The sequence below is a fragment of the Neomonachus schauinslandi genome, chromosome 9 (assembly GCF_002201575.2).
Source record: "Neomonachus schauinslandi chromosome 9, ASM220157v2, whole genome shotgun sequence".
In the NCBI taxonomy this organism is placed as follows: domain Eukaryota; kingdom Metazoa; phylum Chordata; class Mammalia; order Carnivora; family Phocidae; genus Neomonachus; species Neomonachus schauinslandi.
Window position 1 is genome coordinate 92,113,698 of NC_058411.1, and position 26,894 is coordinate 92,140,591.

Here is a 26,894-nt window from a genome sequence, read left to right on the forward strand (position 1 = left end):
GAAACATCTTAATCCCTAACTGGACAAGGCCATCAGTCTGGCTGCCAGAAGAAAATTAAATCATTCCTACAAGAAGATATCACCCAGAGCCTCTATAATTTTTCATACAGAATATGCTTCATTCAACAAAAAATTAGTAGGCATGCCAGGGAAAAAAAGACGAAATGACCAAAGATCAAGAGAATAGACAATAGGAAAGGATCCACCAGGGACCCAGATATTGCAGTGATCAAACAGAAACTTTAAGAGAACTCTGATTGAAAACCAAGCTCATGGGGTCCCTGGGTGGCTCCGTTCGTTAAGTGTCCGCCTTCAGCTCAGGTCATGATGCCGGGGTCCTGGGATCAAGCCTGCATCAGGCTCCCTGCTCCTCGGGAAGCCTGCTTCTCCCTCTCCCACTTCCCCTGCTTGTGTTACCTCTCTTGCTGTCTATCAATTAAATAAATAAATAAATAAATAAATAAATAAATAAATAAATAAAATCTTAAAAAAAAAAAAAGAAGGGCGCCTGGGTGGCTCAGTTGGTTAAGCGACTGCCTTCAGCTCAGGTCATGATCCTGAAGTCCCGGGATCGAGTCCCGCATCGGGCTCCCTGCTCAGCAGGGAGTCTGCTTCTCCCTCTGACCCTCCCCCCTCTCATGTGCTCTCTCTCTCTCATTCTCTCTCTCAAATAAATAAATAAAATCTTTAAAAAAAAGAAAAAAGAAAACCAAGCTCATAAATACAGAGAACAGACTGGTGGTTGCCTCGGGGGAGGGGGGAGTGATATGGGTGAATGGGATCAAAAGGTACAAACTCATAGTTACAAAATAAATAAGTCATGGGGATGTAATGTACAGCATAGTGATTATAGTTAATAATATTATATTGCATATTTGAAAGTTGCTGAGAGTAGATCTTAAAAGTCCTCATCAGAAGAAACAAATTGTAATTGTGCATGGTGATGGATGTTAACCAGACTTACTGTGGTGATCATTTCCCAATATATACAAATACTGAATCATTATGTTGTACACATGAAACTAAATGTTATATGTCAATTATACCTCAACAAAAAAATGGGAACTATGTTTAATATATTTAAAGATATGCAAATAGTTGATAATTTTTCCGAAGAACTTAAATATTTTTTAAAAAGGCAAGTAGAACTTTTATTTATTTTTTTTAAAGATTTTATTTATTTATTTGACAGAGAGAGAGAGAGACAGCGAGAGAGGGAACACAAGCAGGGGGAGTGGGAGAGGGAGAAGCAGACTCCCTGCTGGGCAAGGAGCCCGATGCAGGACTCGATCCCAGGACCCCGGGATCATGACCTGAGCCGAAAGCAGACACTTAATGACTGAGCCACCCAGACGCCCCAGCAAGTAGAACTTTTAGAACTGAACAATACAATAACTAAAATTAAGAATTCAGTAGATGGACTAGAGGACTGACACAGCAGAAGAGAGGATTTGTGAAGTGAAAGGTCAGCAGAAAATAACCATATTGAGCCAAAAACAGAAAAAGTAATAGAGAAAAGAGAATCAGAGACATATGGAATAAAGTGAAATGGTCTAACTTATATGTAGCTGAGTCCCAGAAGGACAGAGAGAATAGGACAGAACTAGTATCTGAGTATGAGATACTAGTTTCCAAATACTAGTTTCCAAAACAGATGAAAAACAATAAGCTAGAGCTAGAAGCTCTAAGGACCCATAGAAGACTAAATGAAAAGAAAACCATGTGTGGCTACATCACAGTATATCCAAACAAACATAGATAACTAAAAACAAAGAGAAAAGCCTTAAAAGTATCCAGTGGCAGGTACAATGGGAGGTTGGCATGGCAAGTCTCAACAAATTTCGAAGAATGTACACAGATGTCATTCATAGCATTTAGTTTTGTTGTTGCTACAGTTAAGTTTAAATTGTTTATATTCTTTTTCCTTTAAGGTTTGTCTTTCATTTGATGTTTAAGAAATACCAGCCATAGACTAAGATTACTATGTAAAGAATCACCTGTATTAAACCCTAATGAAAAAGCATGGATAAAGATTTGATGAATCTCTACAAATGTCTTGCTGGCTCAGGTACGTAGTCTGAAATTTGATAAAGGTTTTCACAGGTCAAATATCATCTAAGATTCATAAAAACAGTGGAGACACTATTGGATCTGAGACTCTGTGGGGCTGAGCCAGGAAAAGGCAAAACTGTAATATAATTGAAATTGTTGTTAGCGGCCCAAAGTATTTCTTCCTTTCTTTGCCCTTTTCAATACTAAAAGCAGATTTTCCTTATCCCTAGCTCCAGATGTATCCTCTACCTACCTGTCTCATTCTCACTGAAGAAAGGACTGACACTTGTTCACCAAAATTAAATATATTTATGCTCTCAAAATAACAACTTGCAAAAAATGCATAGGAATAGCTTTAGAAGAGACAATTCTGAGGCATTGAGGGGTTTTCTTTTTGTATCATTATTTTTAATTGTGGTAAAGTATACATAACATAAAATTTACCACCTTCACCATTTTTAAAGTTATATCTCAGTAGTATTAAGTACATTCACGTTGTTACACTACCATCACCATCACCCAGTCACAGAACTTTTTCATCTTCCAAAATCAAAACTCTGTGCCCATTAAACAAGAACTCTCCCTTTCTCCCTCCCCTAAGCTGCTGACAACCACCATTTTACTTTCTGTCTCTATGAATTTGACTACTCTAGGTACCTTATATAAGTGGAATCATATAGTATTTATCATTTTGTGACTGGCTTAATTCATTTAGCATAATGTCCTCAACATTCAGCCATGTTGTAGCTTATGTTAAAATTTACTTCCTTCTTAAGGCTGAATAATATTCCATTGTGTGTGTGTGTGTGTGTGTACATATATATATGTATCATGCATCTATTAGTGGACACTTGAGTAGCTTACATCTTTTGGCTTTTATGAATAATGCTGCTATGAACATGGGTGTACAGATATCTCTCTGAGATCCTATTTTCAATTCCCTTGGTTATATATCAAGTGAAACTAGTAGATTGTATGGTAATTCTATGTTCAATTTTTTTGAGGAGCTATCATACAGTTTTCCATAGCAGCCACACTAATTTACATTCTCATCAAGAGTGTATAAGGGTTCCAATTTCTTCACATCCTCTCCAACAACACTTGCTATTTTCTGGGGTTTTTTCTTCTTCTTCTTCTTTTTTTTTTTTTTTTGACAGAGAGAGAGACACAAGCGAGAGAGGAAACACAGCAGGGGGAGTGGGAGAGGGAGAAGCAGGCTTCCTGCCGAGGAGGAAGGACCTGAGCCAAAGGCAGATGCTTAACGACTGAGCCACCCAGGCGCCCCTGTTTTTGTTTTGATAATAAAGGTCCTAATGGATGTGAGGTATTACCTTAGTGTGGTTTTGATTTGCATTTCCCTAATGATTAACAATCTTGAATATTTTTTTATGTGCTTACTGGTCATTTGTATACCTTTTTTGGAGAAATGTCTATTCAAATCCTTTGCCTATTTTTTAATCAAGTTGTTTGTTAGTTTATTGAGTTGGGAGAACTCTTTGTGGATTTTCTTTTATTTGTAGATCCTGTCAGTACCCTCCAAATCACACTGTATAGGTGGCCTTCCTCTTTCTCTCCCCACACCTGGAAAATGTGCTTAATTCAAAACTAATCCAAGATGCTAATTCCAACACTAAAAAAGGATCAGGAATGAGACCTCTCAGTTCTGAAAGCAGAGAACAATGCTTAGATACATTATAAATTATTTTAATATATTATATATATTATATATACATATACACCATCAGACACCTGTTCTTAACTTGAAAAATGTTTCTTTGAAACATTTTTGTTTACACTACTTAAAAAAAAGAAAGAAAATATTTGTTTTCTCTAATTACAAAAGAAACATATACTGAATATAAAAGTCTAAACATTATAGATATGGATAACTTAGAAAGTGAAAGTCTCCCATAATTACACCTCTAGAAATAACTGTTTTCAATAATCTACATAGTCTACGATAAACTCTTCCAGAACACAGGCATATACACACACATCTATGCACATATACTGCATTTGCTCTTTTTTACTTAACACTATATCCGGCACATCTATTCATGTCAATATGAAATGCTGTTATCTTTTTTTTTTTTAAGATTTAATTTATTTATTTCACAGAGAGACACAGCGAGAGAGGGAACACAAGCAGGGCGAGCGGGAGAGGGAGAAGCAGGCTTCCCACTGAGCAGGGAGCCCGATGCGGGGCTCGATCCCAGGACCCTGGGACCATGACCTGAGCCAAAGGCAGACACTTAACAACTGAGCCACCCAGGCGCCCCTGAAATGCTGTTATCTTTTATAATAGCAGTCAAGAAAGTATTTATGTATGTAAACTAAAACTGAATTTTTTTTTTTTAATTCACAGAACACCAGACAGCATGGATTCTAGTAAGCTCAAAAGCACGGAGTCTAATGTTGAACATGAGAACGAGGGCTGAGTGGGAAGCCGAGCGTGTGGTTACTCTGTATCTCCTGTACGTAAGGTCTAAATCTAACAGTACAGTGGCTCTGCCCACAGTGCTTGTACAAACTCTTTCTCACTCTGTACCAGAAATAACATCCTCTGGCCATGCTGCATCTACAGAAATGTGTGATCAATAAGGCCAGCCATTTCCAAACATCTAGTGAGAGAACAATGAAGCTACCAAGCTCGCTGGTCAATGTAAAAGACAGAAGAACGTGTATAAGAGGTTGCATGTGTCAGCCTCCATTTAAAGTATAATTCTCTCATTGTGCCACTGGTAGACAATATTTTGGCTCATTTATTTCCTCAGCTACACAAAGAGTTAGTGTTTTCTTTTATGATTAGCTTTAAAAAGAGGCATTGACTCGGAAGTCTCAGCAAATGATAAAACCTCAGTGGAAAATGTCACTATCATGTTCATCTCATCATATTTCTTAATCTTATCTTAATCTTAATCTCATCAAATTTTCTTAATCTTCTAACTACTTTTTTCTGCAGGAGTCCTCTGTAGTTTCTCACATGTATTTCCTTCCTTGCCGACCTCTACTTTAAGTGTTCACACCAAAAGGACAAACTCACCAAAAATCTTAACGCCACTAGATAATCTAAAATTTAGTAAGGCTGGGTGAAACATCTCGTTGGTGTGGATTTACCATAAACTGCATGTAAAAGTTGAGAGACCAAATAGAACTGAACCCCAAAGGTGAAGGGGCTTTTCATTTTTCTAGGCCTTCAGCGGCATCAGCTGCTGCTGGGGCTTCTCCTCTGTCTTTGAATGTCTTGTTCTCTTCTTCCCCCCACTGAAATTCATGAATGCTGAACCTCAAGACACCTGAGGAACAAGCCAGTCTGGAAGACTGGCGTGGTCTCTATACACTCATCTTTTAATCAAAATCTCCCACCCACTCACCTTCACTCAGACCCAGCTTTTCCCTTCTTATTCAAACTTCAGTCCTTGCCTCTGTCATGTCATGATTCTAAGCCTGAGGAAAGCAAGACTTTGAAAAGCCATAGAAAATGTCGGAAAGGACTCAGGAGATAGCCAGACAACCTAGAAATTATGACTAGGACTAGGTTATTTGATATTACTACCCATGTTTTGAATGCCAGAAGATGTTTCACCTCTTGGATTCTGTCATATTCCCATGTTACCTGCATTTATTTTGTGTATAAATAACCCTGTACAGATTAGACAAATGTCTCCCAATTTTATGTTGACTTCATTCACATTATAAAAGCTGTTACAACTTGTTTAAGTTGGGAATGCTTTCAGCTACAAGGAACAGAAAAGTCTGACCTAGTAGCTTAAACTGGTAGGACTTATCAAGAAAAGTCCAGAGAAGGTTTTCTCAGGGCTGTTCTGACAACTCAGTAATATCATTAAGAAACCAGACTCTTGGGCTCCTGGGTGGCTCAGTTGGTTGAGCGACTGCCTTCGGCTCAGGTCATGATCCTGGAGTCCTGGGATCGAGTTCCGCATCGGGCTCCCTGCTCGCCGGGGGTCTGCTTCTCCCTCTGACCCTCTTCCCTCTCGTGCTCTCTGTCTCTCATTCTCTCTCTCTCAAATAAATAAAATCTTTAAAAAAAAAAAGAAACCAGACTCTTCATCTTTCTGCTCTACCATCTCAGCTTGTTAAGTTCACTCTTAGGGATGTTGCCTCATGACAGCAACTTTGCTGCCACAACTCCATACATCACAGTCTACATTTCAGAATGGAATAAAGAAAAGGATATGCATCCAAACTGTTCTCTTGCTTGTTCCTTCTACCAGAAAAGCAATTTTTTCCTTGTAGAGGCCCTCCAAAAGATTTCTGGTTATAACACATTAGCCAGAACTGAATTACACAGCTCGCTCTAACTTCCAAAAAAAGTAAGAAAAAAAACTGGGTGCCTCAGTTGGTTAAGCGTCTGCCTTCGGCTCAGGTCATGATCTCAGGGTCTTGGGATCAAGCCCCACAGCAGGCTCCCTGCTCGCAGGGAACCTGCTTCTCCCTCTCCTCCCTGCTTGTGCTCTCTCTCGCTCTCTCCCTCAAATAAAATCTTAAAAAAAAAAAGGTGAGGAAAGGGAATGTTTGTCTTGTAAACCTCTATATGGGCAAAAGAAAAGGGATTGGGACTGGCTTTTGAGATTCAACCAATAGTTTATGACATGTTTATATTATGCATAAAGTGCTAGTTACCCAGTTAATTACAACAGGGTGGAGGACCTTTAAGAGCCCTTATTTAGAATAAGTTTCTCTTTCCGGAAGAAAAAAAAGGTTGAGAATACTGATGGAGAAATTTAGAAGGGACTGGGATGAAAGCTACAGCCATGGCAGATGATGCTGACAATGTGGAGTTAGAGACAGACTGTGTGTGAGAGAGAATCGCTAGCCAAATCCTATCTAGAATAAAGGGAAAATTGTAATAGTGTTTATAACTCATGTCTTGAAACCCTCCAAAATCATTAAGAGTATGATAAGGAGAGATGTATTAGGACTATTTTTTTTTTTTAAGCAAGTGAATTTTTACAAATCATTTAAAATAGACAAGTCAATAGGGGCACCTGGGTGGCTCAGTTGGTTAAGCATTTCAGCTCAGATCATGATTTCAGGGTCATGAGATTGAGCCCCGTATCAGGCTCTGCACTGAGAATAGAGCCTGGTTGGGATCTCTCTCTCCTTCTCCCTCTGCCCCTCCCCACTCATGCTTTCTCTCTCTCTTGAAAAAAAAAAAAAGACAAGCCAATAATACCAGCTAAGAGTTAATATTCACAGACTCCATTATGATGTGCCAAGTAGTAAGCTAAGTGCTTTACACATATATGTGTGTGATTTACAAACCTCTCAGCTGCCCTATGAGGTGAGTACATTCATTAATTTGCCAGGTCACACAGGAAGAAGCTCAGCCTAAAACAGGAGATCATGCTTTTAACCACGTCACATTATTATTTGCTACTTTTTATTTGTTCTCAAGTATTTCCCATTCATTTTATGTACCTGTTACTTAATCATTCAGATGCATAAAGTTTAATTCTTTTTTTTTTTAAGATCAAATTATTGGGGCGCCTGGGTGGCTCAGTCGTTAAGCGTCTGCCTTCGGCTCAGGTCATGATCCCAGGGTCCTGGGATCGAGCCCCGCATCGGGCTCCCTGCTCGGCGGGAAGCCTGCTTCTCCCTCTCCCACTCCCCCTGCTTGTGTTCCCTCTCTCACTGTGTCTAACTCTGTCAAATGAATAAATAAAATCTTTAAAAAAAAAAAAAAGAAAGAAACAACCTTTAAGGAGGCACCTGAGTGGCTCAGTCATTAAGCGTCTGCCTTCGGCTCAGGTCATGATCCCAGGGTCCTGGGATCTAGCCAGCATCAGGCTCTCTTAGCTAGAAGCCTGCTTCTCCCTCTCCCACTCCCCCTGCTTGTGTTCCCTCTCTCACTGTGTCTCTCTCTGTCAAAATAAATAAATAAAATCTTAAAAAAAAAAAAAGATTGGGCGCCTGGGTGGCTCAGTCGGTTAAGCGACTGCCTTCGGCTCAGGTCATGATCCTGGAGTCCCTGGATCGAGTCCCGCATCAGGCTCCCTGCTCAGCGGGGGGTCTGCTTCTCCCTCTGACCCTCCCCCCTCTCATGTGCTCTCTCTCATTCTCTCTCTCTGAAATAAATAAATAAAATCTTAAAAAAAAAAAAAAAAAAGATCAAAATATTTATTTTTTTGTGTTACAAAAACAAAAATAAATCCAAGCAGGTAATGAAATAACCATATTGTTTTAAGTGTCCCATCCTGGGTTCTCTGTCCTAGAATTTAGTAAACAGTTCGAGTTTAGGTTGCTTCGACACTTCTTCTGGATGCTATGACGTCTCCATCTTACAACCACGTTTCTCTAGTTCAGCTCATAACTGACTGGAGAAGTCATCCTGTATGTTGTCATCATTCCGATTATCCTCCCAGACACGTGCATCTTCATCTTGATCTAAACCAGCCCAGTCTTCCTCAGGGAACTCCTTGAACTCGTCGTCCTCCTCTAAGAGACCCAAGTCTACCCAACCTGCTCTTTCCCTGACACGGCGACCCTTGGCGCCACAAACCTCGCAGGCCAAGAAGAAAGCTGGAACTCTCACTTTTCTTCACTGAAGCCACCAACCCCGCTGCCGCCTCTGAGCATAAAGTTTAACTCTTGTTTACATGATGTAAATAGTCTTTTCTCTATTTTCTTTTCATAGTAGATCTGGTTCACACAAATCCCTACATGGCAAAGTTGCTTCAATCACGTTTTTCAAAAACCTAAAAAATCAGGTAATCCAAACAGATTTTGTAGCTGGTTTCAGAAATCTTAGATAAAAATTACAACTAACTTGAGAGAACAACCAACCAAAATAGACATCACAACACAAAGTACAAAGGACTAAAGCAGAAACATAACCATACATCTATACGCGACCTGTTTGTTCTAATGCCGCCTCTGTTTCACCTACTCTGAGTTTCCTACCTCTACAGCACAATGGCCAATATTATTTGTAGATAAGTCATTGGTTCCCTGAGTTATAGGGCTGTTTCCCTTCCTAGGACAGAACGCTGTTTGCCCCACACATACATGGTAATACACATTCAGGTAATCATACCCAAATCTCCCAATTTCAAACCGCCCTTTTTTTAGCCTTTCTTTTTCCTTTTTTTTTTTTTACATTTTTGTTCCCTTTTCCTTTACATCTTTATTATTATGCTTCCAGAAATTGAGCTCCTAAACATGCATAAGATCCTGAGTATATTTTCAACACATAATAAAATCCAGACCTTTTTAATTGTCAAAAAAAACCATACATCATATGTTAATTTCCTCTTATTCCCTTTTTACCTACTAAAATTATACGTAGATTAAACTTTCTAGTTTGCTTGAAGGCAGTATCCTTGAAGGTTAGGTCATAAGATGAAAGCTTCGGGGCACCTGGGTGGCTCAGTCGGTTGGGCGGCTGCCTTTGGCTCGGGTCATGATCCCAGGGTCCTGGGATCGAGCCCTGCATCGGGCTCCCTGCTCGGCAGGAAGCCTGCTTCTCCCTCCCCCTCTGCCTGCCTCTCTGCGTACTTGTTCTCTCTCTCTATCCCTCTGTCAGATAAATAAATAAAATCTTTAAAAAAAAAAAAAAAGATGAAAGCTTCCAATGTTGGGTTGGAAAACAAAGACAATCACAATATGGGAAAGGATCTTCCTACTTATCTCCTGACCTGGTTTTCCCTAACTCTAGCTATCCCTGTCCATTAATCCCTCTTTCCTTATTTGAAAGATAAAAAAAACAAACAAACAAATAAACAAAAAATCAAACCCCATAATGGCAAGATCCACTGAAGAAAACGTGATGGGAGAACATACATAGCCTCTTCTTCCCTACAATAACCCAGCAGGCAACCTGACCTAGTATTTGCCACCCTACTTGTACACACAAATTTTTACTTGCTAGGTCAACTATATTTAAACTAAAATATGACAACTATAAATAAAATAATAAAATGGAGACCATTTTTAGATTCTGACAAAGCCAAAGTTCATGGGGTTGCTCTCTTGAAAACTGTCACTGAAGTCAGAGAGGCTCAAGAGAAAATAAGAAAAAAATCACTACATGGCCTGAATGATTCATATTGAAATCAGAAACATCAGATGAGGACTGTAAGATGCATCAATAGCGGGCGCCTGGGTGGCTCAGTTGTTAAGCGTCTGCCTTCGGCTCAGGTCATGATCCCAGGGTCCTGGGATCGAGTCCCACATCGGGCTCCCTGCTCAGCAGGAAGCCTGTTTCTCCCTCTCCCACTCCCCCTGCTTGTGTTCCTGCTCTCACTATGTCTTTCTCTGTCAAATAAATAAATAAAAAATCTTAAAAAAAAAAAAAAGATGCATCAATAGCTTAAAATGATCTCACGTGAACAATTTGTGCCATTCTCCTTCTCTAGTCCTTGGAAAGAAAAAAAAAAAAAAGCTCTAAAGTCTTTTAAAGAGACTGTTATTCCATTAATTATTTGAGGCAGTTTTTGTTTCACTGGAATTAATTAACATGACCCTTCTTCTTTAAGCTCTAGCTGCATCTGATATCACTGTGCTATGGCAGGAAGAATGAAAACCAAAGGTATGGAGTTGACTAAAGTGAAAAGCATGCACAAAAGCATCCACTACTCTGCTTGAGACTGTGTTGGTCTATTATATTGACCACATTCTGAATAAACTCAATCTATGTAATTTCATAGTTAAAAAACCTTAACTGCTGCCCAAAAGAAGAAATTTCCAAGTTGGAGTAATATAGAGTGGTACTACTCCATCTATTTCACCCACATATTTTAAAATAATTTGGCCTCTACTCATTCAGATTTATTAAATTTCACCATAGTCTATGACAGTTACCTTACAAAATCCTGAAAAAACAACCAATAGACAAGAAAGCCAAATAAGAATACAGGAGATGATTAACCTTATGAACATAATTATCTTAAGAATCTAGAATTTAATTTAAGAATTTAAGAATCCACATACAGAATGGTACAGATCACAACCAAGTCTTACAGATTTGTTAAATTGCTACTGACTTAAATGTCCCCATCACTTAGATTTTCATCAACTCAGATGACACATCCCAATCCTTACTCTAACCAGTTAAGCTGCACACTACAGGTTTTGTCCAGATCCTTGTTAAACACACCACATTGGAGGCTCAGAAAGAGCCTCTAGCTCCAAAGACAAAACAGATCTCAAACTCCAGCGGGCAGTGATAGAAGAAAGTCTGCATGGTCCACAGATTATTCTAAGACTAAGGCACTGCTCCTGACACAGACTTAGAAAATGCTTGCACCCCACAACATGCCACCTCTGCCCCAGGGACTGGATATCTCAAGAACTGGGCCCCTAAGGATCCCTGACCAATATCCCAAACATTTAAGGTAGAAGCTCATTATAAGAAACATCTTATTACAGTATTTGTAAACCAAGGGGGCTTAACTGAAATACATTATCCAAAAGACTCTTTTTCAGAGCTTTAAAGAGCTCAATCTAAGGTCTCAGAGATTATTTCCCACATTACTTCTCTTGATTTAGTAAATGTGTTTTTTCTTGAATAACAACCTCTGCTTTATTTCTTCTCCCTTAGCCTAAGTCAACATTTTCATTTCTACAGCCAACAGTTTGTGAATAACCAGGCTATTCTGCTATTAAATATGGATGTAGAGGCTTGACAAATCCTGAGCGGCTCTTAGTAGTCAGGGACAGTCTCCTTGATTAACAAGAAAAAGCAAGTATATTAATGTGTAGATTACACTACAATTCATCCCACCTACGATATGGCTTCCAAAATACTGGCAGAGAAAGGGATCCACTGTCCTCTCAAGCTGGAGCTAACCTACGGCTTGATTCACCTGGCCCATTGGTTAATAACCTTGATCTGTCTACATCTATAGTCTGGAGAATTTCCTTCTAGTGGGCTGTTGTGGCTGGCATACTCCGAGACTTCAAACATTTAAGAATTTATTCCTGGGGCGCCTGGGTGGCTCAGTCGTTAAGCGTCTGCCTTTGGCTCAGGTCGTGATCCCAGAGTCCTGGGATCGAGCCCTGCATCGGGCTCCGTGCTCAGCGGGAAGCCTGCTTCTCCCTCTCCCACTCCCCCCTGCTTGTGTTCCCTCTCTCGCTGTGTCTCTCTGTCAAATAAATAAAATCTTAAAAAAAAAAAAAAAGAAAAGAATTTATTCCTGAGTGCTTTGATATTCCTGTGGGGGTTTTTTTTGTCCTTTTAAACTCTTATAATAAGAATAATCCTCTTAACATTGATATGATAATCACCAAGTTTTTGTACCAATATTGTTATGTAGAAAAATGGGATGTTCTGTTAATTATAGTCAAATTCATTAACTACTACAATTGATTTCTTTTTAAAGGAACACACAAAGGCTTTTGGTTCTCTTCAATTTAAATGTAAACTGTCAAAAAGTTGGAACTTACCATAGTGGACTGGTTGACTAACATATGACTGACTCATGCAATATAACACTCTGAATCCATTAAAAAGATACTGTAAAAAATTATGTATTGGCATGGGAAAACGTTCATAATATACTACTTAGAGAAAAAAAATCTTGCTATAAAATAGAATGCACAAAATAAACCATTTTGTTGGAGAAAATATACATAGGAAAAAAGTAGAAGGACATACATCAAAATATTAAGAATCTGTGAGGACAGTGAGATTACATGCAATTCTTTCTTTTATATGTATGAATTTGCCAAGGATCTGCACTGTATATTTATTATTTTTGTAGTTTTCTTTAAAAGATTTTTTTTTAAAAGAAAAATAGTTCCCACAGTAATTTTGCAAGTCATTTCTTACACTATTTCACATCTATTATTAGTAAAGGTAATGGAACATCTTTCACCATAGAAGATTCTCAATTTAGTTTTAATATAAGAGAGGCAGTTTTTCCAGTTGCCTTTAAAAATAGCAAAAAGATTTACTGGGTCACTTCCATGTGCTAGGTTTTCTCACATATTCTATTAAAAGTGAAACATTAAGGATAGCCAGGGGGAAAATGGCCCACAATGTATCTACAGTAATACAGTCTTATAATTTTAAAAAGACTCACCACCACCACCACTGAACAAATAGTTTAAATCAGCTAACTTTTACTGCACATTTATTAGGTAGGGGATTCTGGTAAGAGGGAAATATGGTAGACAAAGTCCAAAGTCAGGCAAAGCTGGAATACTGGCTCAAGCAGCAAGGTTGGTTCTACGTTCCAGAGTGGAATTCTACAGACCACCTGCATCAGAATCCTTTAGGGCATTGGTTAAAAAATGCAGATTCCTGGGGCGCCTGGGTGGCTCAGTCGTTGGGCGTCTGCCTTCGGCTCGGGTCGTGATCCCAGGGTCCTGGGATCGAGCCCCGCATCCAGCTCCCTGCTCCGCAGGAGGCCTGCTTCTCCCTCTCCCACTCCCCCTGCTTGTGTTCCCTCTCTTGCTGTGTCTCTGTCAAATAAATAAAATCTTAAAAAAAAAAAAAAAATGCAGATTCCTGGGACTTCCAAACCTACTGACTCAAGAGTCTCTGGAAGCAAGACTAAGGAATTTACTTTTTTTTTTTTAAGATTTATTTCTTATTGGGGTGGGCAGAGGGTATGAGAGAGAGAGAAACTCAAGCAGACTCCCCACTGAGCATGAAGCCCAACTTAGGGCTCCATCCACAACCCTGAGATCATGACTTGAGCAGAAATCAAGAGTCTGATGCTTAACTGAGAGAGCCACCCAGGCGCCCCTCAGAAATTTACATTTTAAAAAGCATTCCAGATGATTGCTACATATAAAGTCTGGGAAACCCATGTTGTGAAAGATCAAGCCAAGAGACTAGGGTTAGAAAAAGATCAAGGGGTGCCTGGGTGGCTCACTCGTTAAGCATCTGCCTTCAGTTCAGGTCATGATCCCAGGGTCCTGGGATCGAGCCCCGCATCGGGCTCCCTGCTCCGCAGGAAGCCTGCTTCTGCTTCTCCCTCTCCCACTCCCCCTGCTTGTGTTCCCTCTCTCGCTGTGTCTCTCTCTGTCAAATAAATAAATAAAATCTTAAAAAAAAAAAAGAAAGAAAGAAAGAAAAAGACCAAGAGTCTTAAATGTGAAGATAAGGAATGAGTTGATTCTACAGTAGATTCATAGGGCAGGGGAGGAGGGGCTGGGGACCGGCCAGAGTTTTTTAAGCTGGAGAGCAGCATGTTAAGATCTGTGTTTTCCAATGATACTTTAACACCTTCTAGTTCATTCATTCATTCAATCATGGAGGTGTTACTTACTATGTACTAAATACTAGCCTAGATGCTAGGTCAAAAAACATGAAAACCACTAATTACACACTTTAAATGAATGAATTGTAATGCATGTGAATGATATCTCAATGAAATTGTTACTAAAACAAAACAAACGTGGTATTTCCCCTGTCCTCAGGAGATAAACATATGCAATGCAGTGTTGTGTCAGGACAGATGTAGACAGAGCGTTCTATAAGAACACTCAGGAACATGTTAGACAGACTAGGATCTGAAAGACATAATTCATTAACAAACAGTGGAGAAAGCCAGCCAAGGGGAATGCTGCAAAGCAGGAAGAAGGCAACCTGGAGAGCTCTTAAGGTGACGACCTGAATGCCAGGAGGGAAAATGAGACAGGAGGCAGGCCCAGGGTGAAGGCAGATCAGGAAAAGCCCAGTGTATCATGGCCTCACTACTCAAGGTGTGGTCCTCAATCTAGCAGCACTGGTTTCACATGGAAGTTGTTAGAAAGTCTTGGGGCCCCATCACAGACCTACATCAGAACCTCCATTTTAACAAGATTCCCAGGTGATTTCAGATGGACACCAAAGTTTGGAAAGCACTACATTAACACATTTATTCTCAAGACAATATCCTATAAGGAATCACTGAGGAATTTCAAGTCAGAGAGTGGCATGATCAGATATGTTCCTTACATGAAGATCACTCTGGTAACAGAACAAAAAACAGATTACAGGAGGTAAGACCCAAAATTGCTCTGGATGCTGTTACAGGATCCAAGAAAGAAATAAAAAGGGTCCAAACTAAGGATAGTACCAGGAAATGGTAAGTGATTGGGGGGGTGGCAGTTGGCTAAAGGGGGTGTAAATCAAGACAATTTCTAAGTTTCTGTTTGGGTCCATAGATGGATGTTGATGCCGTTCCCCAGACAAGGAATACAAATAGTAACAATTACAGTGGCTAACTTTTCTCAGACGTGAACCAGGCATTATTCTAGAGCTGTGCGTGCACTATATCACTTAATCCCCTTCACAACTCTATGAAGTTGCTATTACTATTATACCATCCTACAGATGAGGAAAGTAAGACACAAAGAAGTAGAGTAGAGTGGAATGAAGAGGAAGGGAGGAGATGACAGGTTCAATGTTGAATATGCTAGGTTTGAGGTGCCCGTAAAGATGTCCATAGGCAGCTGTTGCAGGGATTTAGGTTTGCAAGAACAAGTAGGCTGGAAACAGAGATTTGAAAGTCATCAGCACAGGTTCACACCTAACTTTTCAGGAGCAGATCAGGCCACAGTGGGAGGGAATGTAGGTTAAGGACAGAACCTAGGAGCACCAATATCCAGGAGGTTATAAGACGTAGCTGAGTTTATGAAGAAGATAAAGTGGCCATAGAGAAAGAACAATAGCTACAACCAAACAGCAACAATAATAAGAGGCAACAGTTAAGTCTGCATTATGCATCAGTTACCATTCTAAGCATTTATATATATATTAAAAAATTTAGTCATCATTAAAACCACATGAGGTAGGTATTATTATCCCCATTAAAAAATGAGGAAATTGAGAGATGCCTGGGTGGCTCAGTTGGTTAAGCAGCTGCCTTTGGCTCAGGTCATGATCTCTGGGTCCTGGGATGGAGTCCCGCATCCGGCTCCCTGCTCAGCGGGGAACCTGCTTCTCCTTCTGCCTGCCACTCCCCCTGCTTGCGCTCTCTCTCTGACAAATAAATAAATAAAATCTTAAAAAAAAAATGAGGAAATTGAGGCACAGGAAAGTTAAGTAGCTTGGTCAAGGTCACACGGAAAGCGAAAAGTGAATCCAGGATTCAAACCAGAATTCAAACGCTAAGTATAGAGTCCATACTTGACTGCTGTGATACATTGCCTCTCTCTCAGGCACTGGGAGAGGTGGAAGCCAAGGAAGCAAACAGTTGTAACCAAGTTCTCAGAATAGTGTCTGGTCCACAGTGAGACCTCGGTAAATACTAACCATTATTATTTGATCATTATACTGCCACGGAGACGTGCATTTCTGCAAGCCACGGTTTTTAGAAGAAAACAAATGACAACTAAAGAAGGTAAAAATCAAGGTTTTCGTGGAGGAAGAAAGCAAAGAAACTTCCAACTTCTACTGGGTTTCCTACAGCTTCAATATCTAAGTTTCCACACCATCAACTTTCAACATTTGTGGCTACCAATCCTTAAGCACAGCTGCTGTACACAGCAATGACCCAGAGGCCTCCCAAACCCCCAAATACCTTCTGAGTGCTATAAAGATTCCATTCAGGGTGCTATCTTTAACACTGGGTGTATTTTGCTCCATTCTACTTGTTTGACAGCAGGTAGGTCTCTCAGGTTCTTGACTATCCACTGAAAACAAGCTCATTCTCTGACCACTCCCGACAAATAGTAATTTGTTCTAGTTAGGAGGATATGTTGTCTACAATAAAATGACAACATATTTTCAGGTTAAAATTATACTTTGTTTATACTCTTAAGACAATAGCTTCATGGTTTGTTTGTTTGTTTAATTCTTTCTAATTCAATAATTCTGTCTGGCCCAGATTCCCCCAAAATCAAGAAGAAACAATGAATAAGAGCAACAATGAGGAAAATGGTCAGGAAAAGGAAATAGTTTAGATTTCTAAAAGGTTAGGTTTTTGAAAGAAATTTATATATTTCTATCTAAGAGGATTTCTCAAAACACAATAAAGGCACCGAATGGCAGAAAGCATCTCACATTAAGTGGGACATCTGGTCATCCTAGCCCTGAAGCAATGTACATAAAAAATGCTATTTTTAAAAGGAAATAAATGTGAATACCCTACCCTGCATAAATGTAAATGTCAACACTTGTCAGAGAGACTTGGAATATGAAATTGACTAAAACCGACTAATTCAAAGATTTATGTACAAAGATGCTCACCATAGTACCTATCTTATAATAGTGAAAATGCCCAGCAGTAAATAAATTATGGTACATCCAGGTGACAGAATATTATCCAGCCACTAAAAACATTCTCAATGAATATTTAATGATATAAAAATTCTCACAATATATATTAAGTTTAAAAAATCATAAAAATTACCATATGAATGTAGATGAAAGACTTAGGGAAGTAAATTAATAATTAGCAATTATTATCTCTGGGTGGTATTAGTTTATTTTTAATTTTCTTCCTTTATATGTTTCTGTATTTTCCAAATTATCTGAGATGTATGATTTCTATAAGCAGAAAAAAAATTACTGGAAAGTTATTTTTTAAAAGTTTTTCCAATAAATTTCTCCTTCTATTTTTAACTCTTTTTCTTACCCTAGTCTAAGCCTTAAGGTCTAGGACAGGGGTTCTCAAGTGTGGCAGAGGGGAGCGGGATTTGCTCCCCGCCCCCAGGGGATATTTGGCAATGTCTGTAGACAATATGGATTGGTTTTTACAACTGGGGGTAAGGGATGTTACTGGATCTAGCAGATAAAGGTTAGGGATTTGGCTAAAAATCCTACAATACACAGGACAAGCCCACAGAAAGGAAGGATTATCTAGCCTACTATGGCAATAGTGCAGAGGTTGAGAAATCTTGGTCTAAGATGAAAAAAATTAGTATGAACAGGAAGAGTGGGTTAAAATACAATATTAACTCTAGTGAGTTTAACTTTTCACTTCTATAATAAGATATATGTATATATAGAGAGAGCTATCTATCTATATATATTCTGAATTGATAAACATTTAATCCAGGTTTTGACCTAAGTTCCTTATTAAAAATATCCTGATTTTATGAAAAACATCTCCAGGACTTCTGCTCCCAGCGTGAGCATGATGCTTCAAATTAGAAGTAAGATTTTTCTCAGCTTGAGCATGTAGAGACCAATTCTGGATAAAAGTTTTTTAAGGACTGCTACAAAAATATTTTTTAAAGTGAGATGGTATCCTTAAAGAAATAGCTGGTCACCTTAATTGTATATATTCCAGTATGGTAAAATGAAAAACTAAGTTCTAACTAGTCTAGTCTAGACTAAAGTGGAGTCTAACACAAAAATGTTTAATAGTTTAAAATATATAGATACTCCCATACACAGAAAATAATTTATGTAAACTCATGAGAAATTACTCCCTATTGTGATGTCGGATTCAGGGAGTGGTAACAAAGCAAAAGTACAACAGATGGGGCGCCTGGGTGGCTCAGTCGGTTAAGCGGCTGCCTTCGGCTCAGGTCATGATCCCAGGAGGGTCCTGGGATCGAGTCCCACGTCCGGCTCCCTGCTCAGCAGAGAGCCTGCTTCTCCCTCTCCCTCTGCCTGCCACTCTGCCTACTTGTGCTCTCTATCTATCCGTCAAATAAATAAAATCTTAAAAAAAAAAAAAAAAGCACAACAGAGCATTAGGGTGAGTAGATTAAATAAAGGAGTAGGGGTGTCTAGGAGCATACGACAGGGTGGAAGGCAAGAGAGTAGAAAAAGAACACTGGAAATGAATCAAACGGGAATAACAAATTTTACAACTTATTTGTTGATGAAAATGGGGGAAGAGAATAATGTATTCAAGCAAAAATATGAAGGAAATGAGGGGAAATAAAACACTGAGGAAATATGGCAGAAAAAGATCAGAAGGAAAGCTGACATAGGGTTCATAACCTCCTGATTAAGACTAAATGAAAAATACTTTTCAAATCTTCCATCTCTGATACGATTTCAGTAACATTTGCTTATATGGATTCTCCATGACTTTTTTTTTTTTTATTCAAAATGATTCTATCAGGGAAAGCTACCCAATGTCCTTCTGGTCATGCAAAATTCTCCCATTCTTCTGTTTAAAGATCAGAAGAGAAGGGGCAGAATTCAATTGCTTTGTATTTTGGGTAACTTCTTCATAGTGGATATTAACTCTTCTTTCTGATGCGCAACAGCTTTCAGCCACCCCACCCGGTCTGAGTGGAGCTATCAATCATGACATCCTGTCCTCCACCTAGTCTTTGAGCCGAGCATGACTTGACTATGCATAGCATTCTCCCCCTCCTCCGCACTGCCCCCCCCCCACCCCCCCGGCCGCCCCACCTACACAGCACAGTGAAAGGAGAGGACACATGACTCCTAGCAAGGGCAACCAGAATTCTTTTACCAGACTTCCTCCAGGCCCAGAACTAGAAGATCATGTGGTCTTGCAGGTGTCACTGATCATCTTTTTCACCATGAAAAGAGCTGTCATGTGGATGAAACCAATGGTAGACAGCACAATTTGACATGAGAACTGGTGACAGAGAGCCTCAGAGACCAGGTTCTAGCCTTGAATCCATGGACCTGGGCATTCAGGTCATAGAAGCAAATAAAATCCTTTTTAGCTTTGAGTTGTGTTTCTGTTACTTCCAACTAAAACAGCTCTGGCTGGTAAACTCTGTAACACTGTCAAAGAGATGTTTGTTAAGTTGGTATCGCAGAACTATGATCCATGAATTATCCAGACCCTCTTTATTTATCTACTACATCTTAGCTGTCATCATAACTTAAGGTAATAAGTTTCATAAATATAAACTTAATGTTTAAAGAAGAAATTCATTTTAAATGACACATTTATTTGAAGATCTAACAAGTATCCCTACTGAGATTTGATGTTACAAATTTCTTAGTCTTGACGTTAAATACTTCATCGATTTTCACCTTCACCTTTCTAAATTAAAGAGTTCTGCCTTTCTGATCTACTTTCTTTACTGCCACAGTCATTTTATTTTTAAATCTCCCATTCTGAAACTCCTCTAGTTTCAGTGTGTTTTTATTAAGAAGTAGAAACCCCAACCACCCACACAGGATTCCTGGCCAGGAAAATGCAAAGGTGGTTTTTTTGGTTTTGTTTTCCATTTTGTCTGTTTTGTTTTTAAAGGAGATAGTTTGGGACGCCTGGGTGGCTCAGTCGGTTAAGTGTCTGCCTTCAGGTCCGGTCATGATCCCAGGGTCCTGGGATCGAGTCCCGCATCAGGCTCCCTGCTCGGCGGGGAGCCTGCTTCTCCCTCTGCCTGCTCTGCCTGCCCCTTCCCCTGTTTCTGCACACGCTCTCTCTCTCTGACAAATAAATAAATAAATCTTTAAAAATAAATAAATAAATAAAGGAGATAGTTTATTGACGCCGCTGCAAAAAGGGAGCGGAAGGCAGGATAGCAAAGGAGAGGCTGTCCACCAGAAAACACCAGTTTCTGTACGAGTGACTAAGGAGAGACAAAACTTGTCTTGTTAGTGTCCAGCCTCCCTCCAGTTCAGCAATGTGCTCATGTTTTTGGCCATAGCAGCATATCGGGCCAAAGGACGTAGATAAGGTGGTCCTCATGAACACTTAGAAATGGATAATGTACTTCTCTCCTGATTTCAACCAAGTCTGGAGCCGTTATTTTGAAACCAAAACATAATCACACCATCCCTAAGTTCCACAATTGGCAAAAAGCCTCTATTGTACAAGAAAATGTTTAATGCTAATAACTGCTGGTTTAGGGGACTTCCAGCTGAGGAGGGCTTAGAAGAGAAATGGAGAAGGTCTGAGGCATGAAGAAGCCAGGGATAGTTTCTGCAGTTTAAAAATCCGTTATCACCACAAACCCAGACTGACATTACAACCAAGGTAGATGGAACAGGACAACCATTAAAATGCAAAATTGACCAACGGGCATTTTAGCACACTAAGGACCTAAGGACCCAAGGCATCAAAGGCAGACACCATCGATAAGGTAAAGGGGTAAGTGTGTGAAGTAAAGATTAAATAAACCACCTAAACTCCTCTGCCATCCACTCCCACCTCCCACTGAGCGACACCCCAGCTCAGTCCTGTATATTAAGTATCTCTAGTGGTTGGGCTAAGGTGAAACCGTAATATATATTTTGAAAACACACAAACAACTCTTCCTGATGTCCCACTGGGCAAGCACAACTCTAGTAAATTGGAGTTTATTTTAAAAATTATCATTTTAGCTATACAAAGAATAAACTGGGGAAGGGAGGAAGCTTAGCACAAGGAACTCCTGAGGATGATGAAAATGTTCTATACCTTGCTTATGGTAGTGGTTACATGACAGAATATATTTGTCAAAACTCACTAAACTATACACTTAAAATGAGTGAATTTTATCACAAACAAATTATACCTCACTAAGTTGATTAGAGAGAGAGACAGAGCTGGAAGGAAAGGAGAAGACAAACTCCCTGGGGAGACAAATGCAAAAGGTCTAGAAGACACTGTGGGAAGAAGACATGCCATCCGGGGATGGAATGGGAGGAGTGGGGTTGCCCACATGATGTTTTACCTAGGGCCAGGCTTTATTCCATAGATCAGCCAGGAGTTTCTACTTCTGAGAATACCTTATACTTCATTAGGAATTGCATAAAGTGGAGACAAATAAATCAAAGTCTATCCTCCTCCCAGTGGAGGAGAAATCCATTATAAAGTTAAAAACAAAGAAGCTAAATTACCTTCTGAGATAAGAGGTAAGAGGGTTTGTCTCTCCTCTCCCACACTTGCCTATAGTGTACCCCCACCCTGCGCCAACCCTTCGGAGGTTGTAGTTAAATCCCAGAAACCCCATTCATAGACCCTCCTCCAGAGTTCCCCTACTTTGAACAGTTAAAAACACCAGGAAGATTGGGCACCTGGTGGCTCAGTTGTTTAAGTGACTGCCTTCAGCTCAGGTCATGATCCTGGAGTCCCAGGATGGAGTCCCCCATCAGGCTCCCTGCTTCTCCCTCTGACTCTCCCCCCCTCAGGCTCTCTATCACTATCTCTCTCAATAAATAAATAAAAATCTAAAAAAAAAAAAAAAACACCAGGAAGATTTAAAATGTTTATCTGGCAGTAGCCACTCTCATTAAAATTAAAACCTCTTTGTACTCTTTTAGCCACTGGGCAATACACCAGACATTCACACTTCAAGAGACAGTAACAAATTTCAAGAGGAAGTCATGAGCTTTCTGCTTTGCTCAAGAAGTCTGAAGTATTGGGACGCCTGGGTGGCTCAGTTGGTTAAGCCTTTGGCTCAGGTCATGATCCCGGGGTCCTGGGATCAAGTCCCACATCAGGCTCCCTGCTCTGCGGGGAGCCTGCGTCTCCCTCTGCCTGCCACTCTGCCTGCTTGTGCGTGCTCTCTCTCTCTCTCTGACAAATAAATAAGTTAAAAAAAAAAGTCTGAAGTATTTCTGAGTAGCTTACAAGTTCCACAAAGTCTGCAAAAATTCATGATACAATGGGAATTAACTTCCAGTTTCCAAAGCTAGAGCTACTGGTGTTAACTTACACTGTTCCCTCTCCTTCCCACCCTATATCTAATCCATCACAGAGACCTGTCTTCCAAGTTTGTCCCCTTCTTTCCCACATCATCTGCCTGTGCCTGAGTCTACCAGACCATCATTTCCTATTTTGTTTCCTGCAACAGTTTCTTTGGTTTCCCTTGGCTCCCAGCTCTCCTATTACTCATCCTGTTCAACACGCCTGAAAACGTGCTTACTTGTTTAACCACTTCTTTATACCCTGCTTCATTCCTACAAGTAGACTAGTCATCCCAAGCCATTATTTACAGGAGACAGACTGTTAGGGACATCAGGAAGAAATACAGATGGAAGAGGCATGACAGGATACTTGAGGAAATCGAATGTACTTGCCAAACCTCACATCTGGCACATGATCAGAGATGAGGTTTCTGTCCTGCTTTCAGATGTTGAAAGTAGTCTGAAAAATGTAATTTCAACATCAAAATGTTCGAATTTCCAGGATTGATGGTAAAGGGGAAGAGGCATAGAACAAAAAACAGGAACTATCCCAGAAAAAAATCTAGGCCATGTGGCTTAAGTAGGTATGAAGGACTATGGTAGGAAAGGAAGATTACAGATATACAATCTATTGGCCTAAATTGCTGTCTCATCTAGGAAAGTTCACGTGGCTTCTCGAGCAGGGGTTTTAGAATTTTTTGTACTGTTACAAAACTCAGCATCCCGATACACAATGGGACTCCTAATTAAACAACTTCAGGTAATCTTGGCCATTCTATAGCATTTACGGTGTTATCCATGTCTAGGAAGTTCATGTGAGGAGGCCTACCATACCATTGTATTGCTGCTGGTGATCCATGTAAGCCTAGTTAATAAACTCTGCTCCAGGGGCACCTGGGTGGCTCAGTCATTAAGCATCTGCCTTCAGCTCAGGTCATGATCCCGGGGCCCTGGGATGGAGCCCCGCTTCGGGCTCCCTGCTCGGCGGGAAGCCTGCTTCTCCCTCTCCCACTCCCCCTGCTTGTGTTCTCTCTCTCACTGTGTCTCTCTCTGTCAAATAAATAAAAGCTTTAAAAAAATTAAAAAAATAAACTCTGCTCCACAAATGCTGAATCCTTTGAAGTTGCTGAAAGCATCTATGGGTGACATTATGATTCAGATATCCACTGGCAAGTCAAGACTTGCAAATATTTTCAAAATCAGAAGCAATGAGATATCTTAGCCACCTTCAATTCTTTTGGGAACAAGCCAGGTGGATCTAAAAACAATATAACCCACAACTCTGTGAATATACTAAAAACCACTGAATTGTAAACTTTAAATTGGGAATGGCATGGTATGTAAATTACATCTCAATAGCCTTTATTTTAAAAACCAACAAACATATTTTAACCAAAATGTTAGTTTCCAGAAATGTTATATCCTAGGAACCTAGTTATTGCCCTTAAAATGTTTATACTGCTGGAAAAATTTACAAAACGGAAGCCCTGATAAATTACTGTGACAAAACCATTATCATTTTAGCTATAAAGAAAAAACTGAATGGTCTCTTTCCTTTCACCGTAATGGGAGCTGATCTGTATCACACATCAAAATCTGCCTTTAAGCTCTGAATGACATTTTTTAAAAGGGCACTTTTCAGATTTAACCACTATGTTGAATATCATAATTATGACATGTCACTAATATATCTTTCCTTGTAATCTACTCCAGAACTTCCTTCCCTGTAATCCTCTGTGAGGAAAAAAATCCTTGTGTTTATCCACTGACTTAACTTCTAATGATTTCCCTCTTCCTCTAATAATCACTACCCAAGCTTTTATCTCTACAATCATTCCAACCTTCCCCATGTCCCGACCCATTCCGTAATTTCTACTTATAAATACCACACCAGCTGTCTGACTGCTGTGGAGGTAACAACAGGTTATTTATGCTCCCAGATATTCAAAGTAGGTCAAAAATATAAGAAAGACTATGAGTCCTTTGAGGGAAAGGACTGTGTCTTATTCATTGTTAGAACCTCTCAATATTAAGCAGAGTACCTGGCACAATATTTTGACCCACCATTAAGCTACGGCCCATTCACAGAAAGAATTAGTCAACAAATAGCCAAGAGGTTAGCATATACTTAGGCATAAATGTATTTAGAAGGCAATTTAAGCTCAACTCACTCTTGATGTCTAAACCAGTCCGTCTTTACAATGACTAGAAGGTGCATTTTAAAAGAGTGTGTGATGAAGCAATGATCAAAAGCCAAAACCTTGAGATATAAAAATCACAGTATTTGGGCGCCTGGGTGGCTCAGTTGGTTAAGCGACTGTCTTCGGCTCAGGTCATGATCCTGGAGTCCCTGGATCGAGTCCCCGCATCGGGCTCTCTGCTCGGCGGGGAGCCTGCTTCTCCCTCTGACCCTCCCCCCTCTCATGTGCTCTCTCTCTCTCATTCTCTCTGTCTCAAATAAATAAATAAATAAATAATCTTTAAAAAAAAAATCACAGTATTTAAAATTTTTTTTCTTCTCAAAAATTATCTTGGGAGAAAAAAGGCTGATCCAAGACCAAGAGCAATTTATTATCCAATCAGTCTCTAGTTAAGCAGCCTACAATTAGGCAGCTCAGGGATGGACTCCTCACTGTGCACAGTGAAGAATGGAGGGCTATACAAAGTAACTAGGGAATGTTTACAGACCTATATCTCTTCATGGGAAAATGCCTCTGATATTTCTCAGTACCTACCTCATACTTTCATTATGAGGATTAAATGAGTTAATATTTGTAAAGCACTTAGAGTAGTACCTGGCACATAGTTAGCACTGTATCAATGTTTACTAATAAAGTAACCAAATCAGTTTTCAATTACATTCATTCATACATTAGAGACCTATAATGCCTAAGAAAATTACCAGATTTAGAGAGAAGTTCCAATTGTGCACTCTTTTAAGTCTGTGGCTGGAAAGAAAGGGGTCCTAGAGAATGTTTTATGCAAACTCCTCATCTTGTGGTTGAATTAATCTTATACCAATTTCTTGAGAAATTCACAGGTTACAAAAGCTTTCCCATCTAATTCCCAGGTTTGATCCTCACAACAGCCTTGAAAGAGATGCAGAGCAGGTATAATTAACTCCACTTACAGATATGAGACAACTGAACAAAAAAAGTTAAGTGACTTGTCCAAGGTCACACAGTAAGTGAAAAGGCCTGGGCTAGAATCCAGGTCTCTTGATGGCGTGTCCAGACTTCTAGTAACATGCCGCAACTTGGGTCCTGGGCTTACTTGGGTCACATTTGGAAACAATGATTCTAAGATCCTAAATGGAGATTCTGCTGCCAACACAAACTTGGAAAGTGAAGCCCATTCTGTTAACTGGAACTAAAGGTAATTAATAGTTGGCAAAACACCTACGTACAGCAGAGTTATAGTATAAAATGCCATGACGACACACATTCACCAAGCACCACACACTGCCCAAGACAAATTTTCAAAAGCCTTCAAAGGGACAGTTCTCCAAAATATGCCATTCAGAGATTAGCAGACCCAGAAAATACTGATGTCGGTGTAAGAAAGAAAAGGCTACCGCTTTCCTTAAACTAAACCCTGACGGAAAAGGCTCGCCCCAGCGGATGGTGAAGACATGGAGCATAACAAGGCTCTAAGGGATTACACGTAGGTAGCAAACTCCCAGGGACGAATGAGAACCGACCATCCCAGCCCGTGAATCATCTCGCATTTATCCGGCTGCATCTTCCTCAGGGGCTCACCACCCCAGGGAAGCCATCTGAAACCCGGCAGCTAAAGGTGAGAATCGACTGGGGCAGGATTCCAAATAATCTCACAGAAAGGTTGGCTGGTGGTGGAAGTGGCACCGCATACCAACACAAGACGTTATTTTAAGCGCCTGTCCCCACGGGAGGGACCATCTGATCCAGCCGATCAAGCATCTCCCGCAGCCAGGATTTTTCCAAAACCAAGCCTGGCAATCCTGACACAGGCCCCCTTCCCAATCGGAAACCCGCTGAGCACGCAGCCCGGGGAGCGTGGCAGGGGCCACAGAGACCGCCGAGGCAGGCCGCCCTCCGCCGCCTTCGCCCGAAAGAGGAAGGCGCCTCTGCGGCAGGCGGGCCGGGCTGAGCATTTTGAAATGCTGGGGAAGGGGGTGGTGCAGCCGCAGGGCCCTCGCGCCCCCGCCCCACGCCAGCCTGACAGCCGGCGGCGCCCGGCCGCGCGGCCCCGTCCCCACTGCGCGGTCCCGTTCCCACGGTGCGGCCCGCGGGCCGCCTTACCTTTGTGTAGAGCTCGGACGCGGCCATGGCGGGGCCCCGCGACGCCGACGCCCCCCGCCCGAGCGGAGGCCGCACCTCGCCTGGGCGGCCGCCCGCGCCGACTAGGA

General features: G+C 40.5%; 1 protein-coding gene across 1 annotated transcript in view; it reads right to left on the bottom strand.

Moving 5' to 3' along the window:
• MYO5A (myosin VA) overlaps positions 1–26,883 on the bottom strand; it is a 201,593-nt gene extending 174,710 nt beyond the window's left edge. The window contains exon 1 of the mRNA XM_044918191.1: positions 26,788–26,883. Coding sequence (XP_044774126.1) covers positions 26,788–26,814 — 27 coding nt within the window. The 5' untranslated portion in view covers positions 26,815–26,883. The remainder of the gene's footprint in view (positions 1–26,787) is intronic.
• Positions 26,884–26,894: the final 11 nt, after the last annotated feature.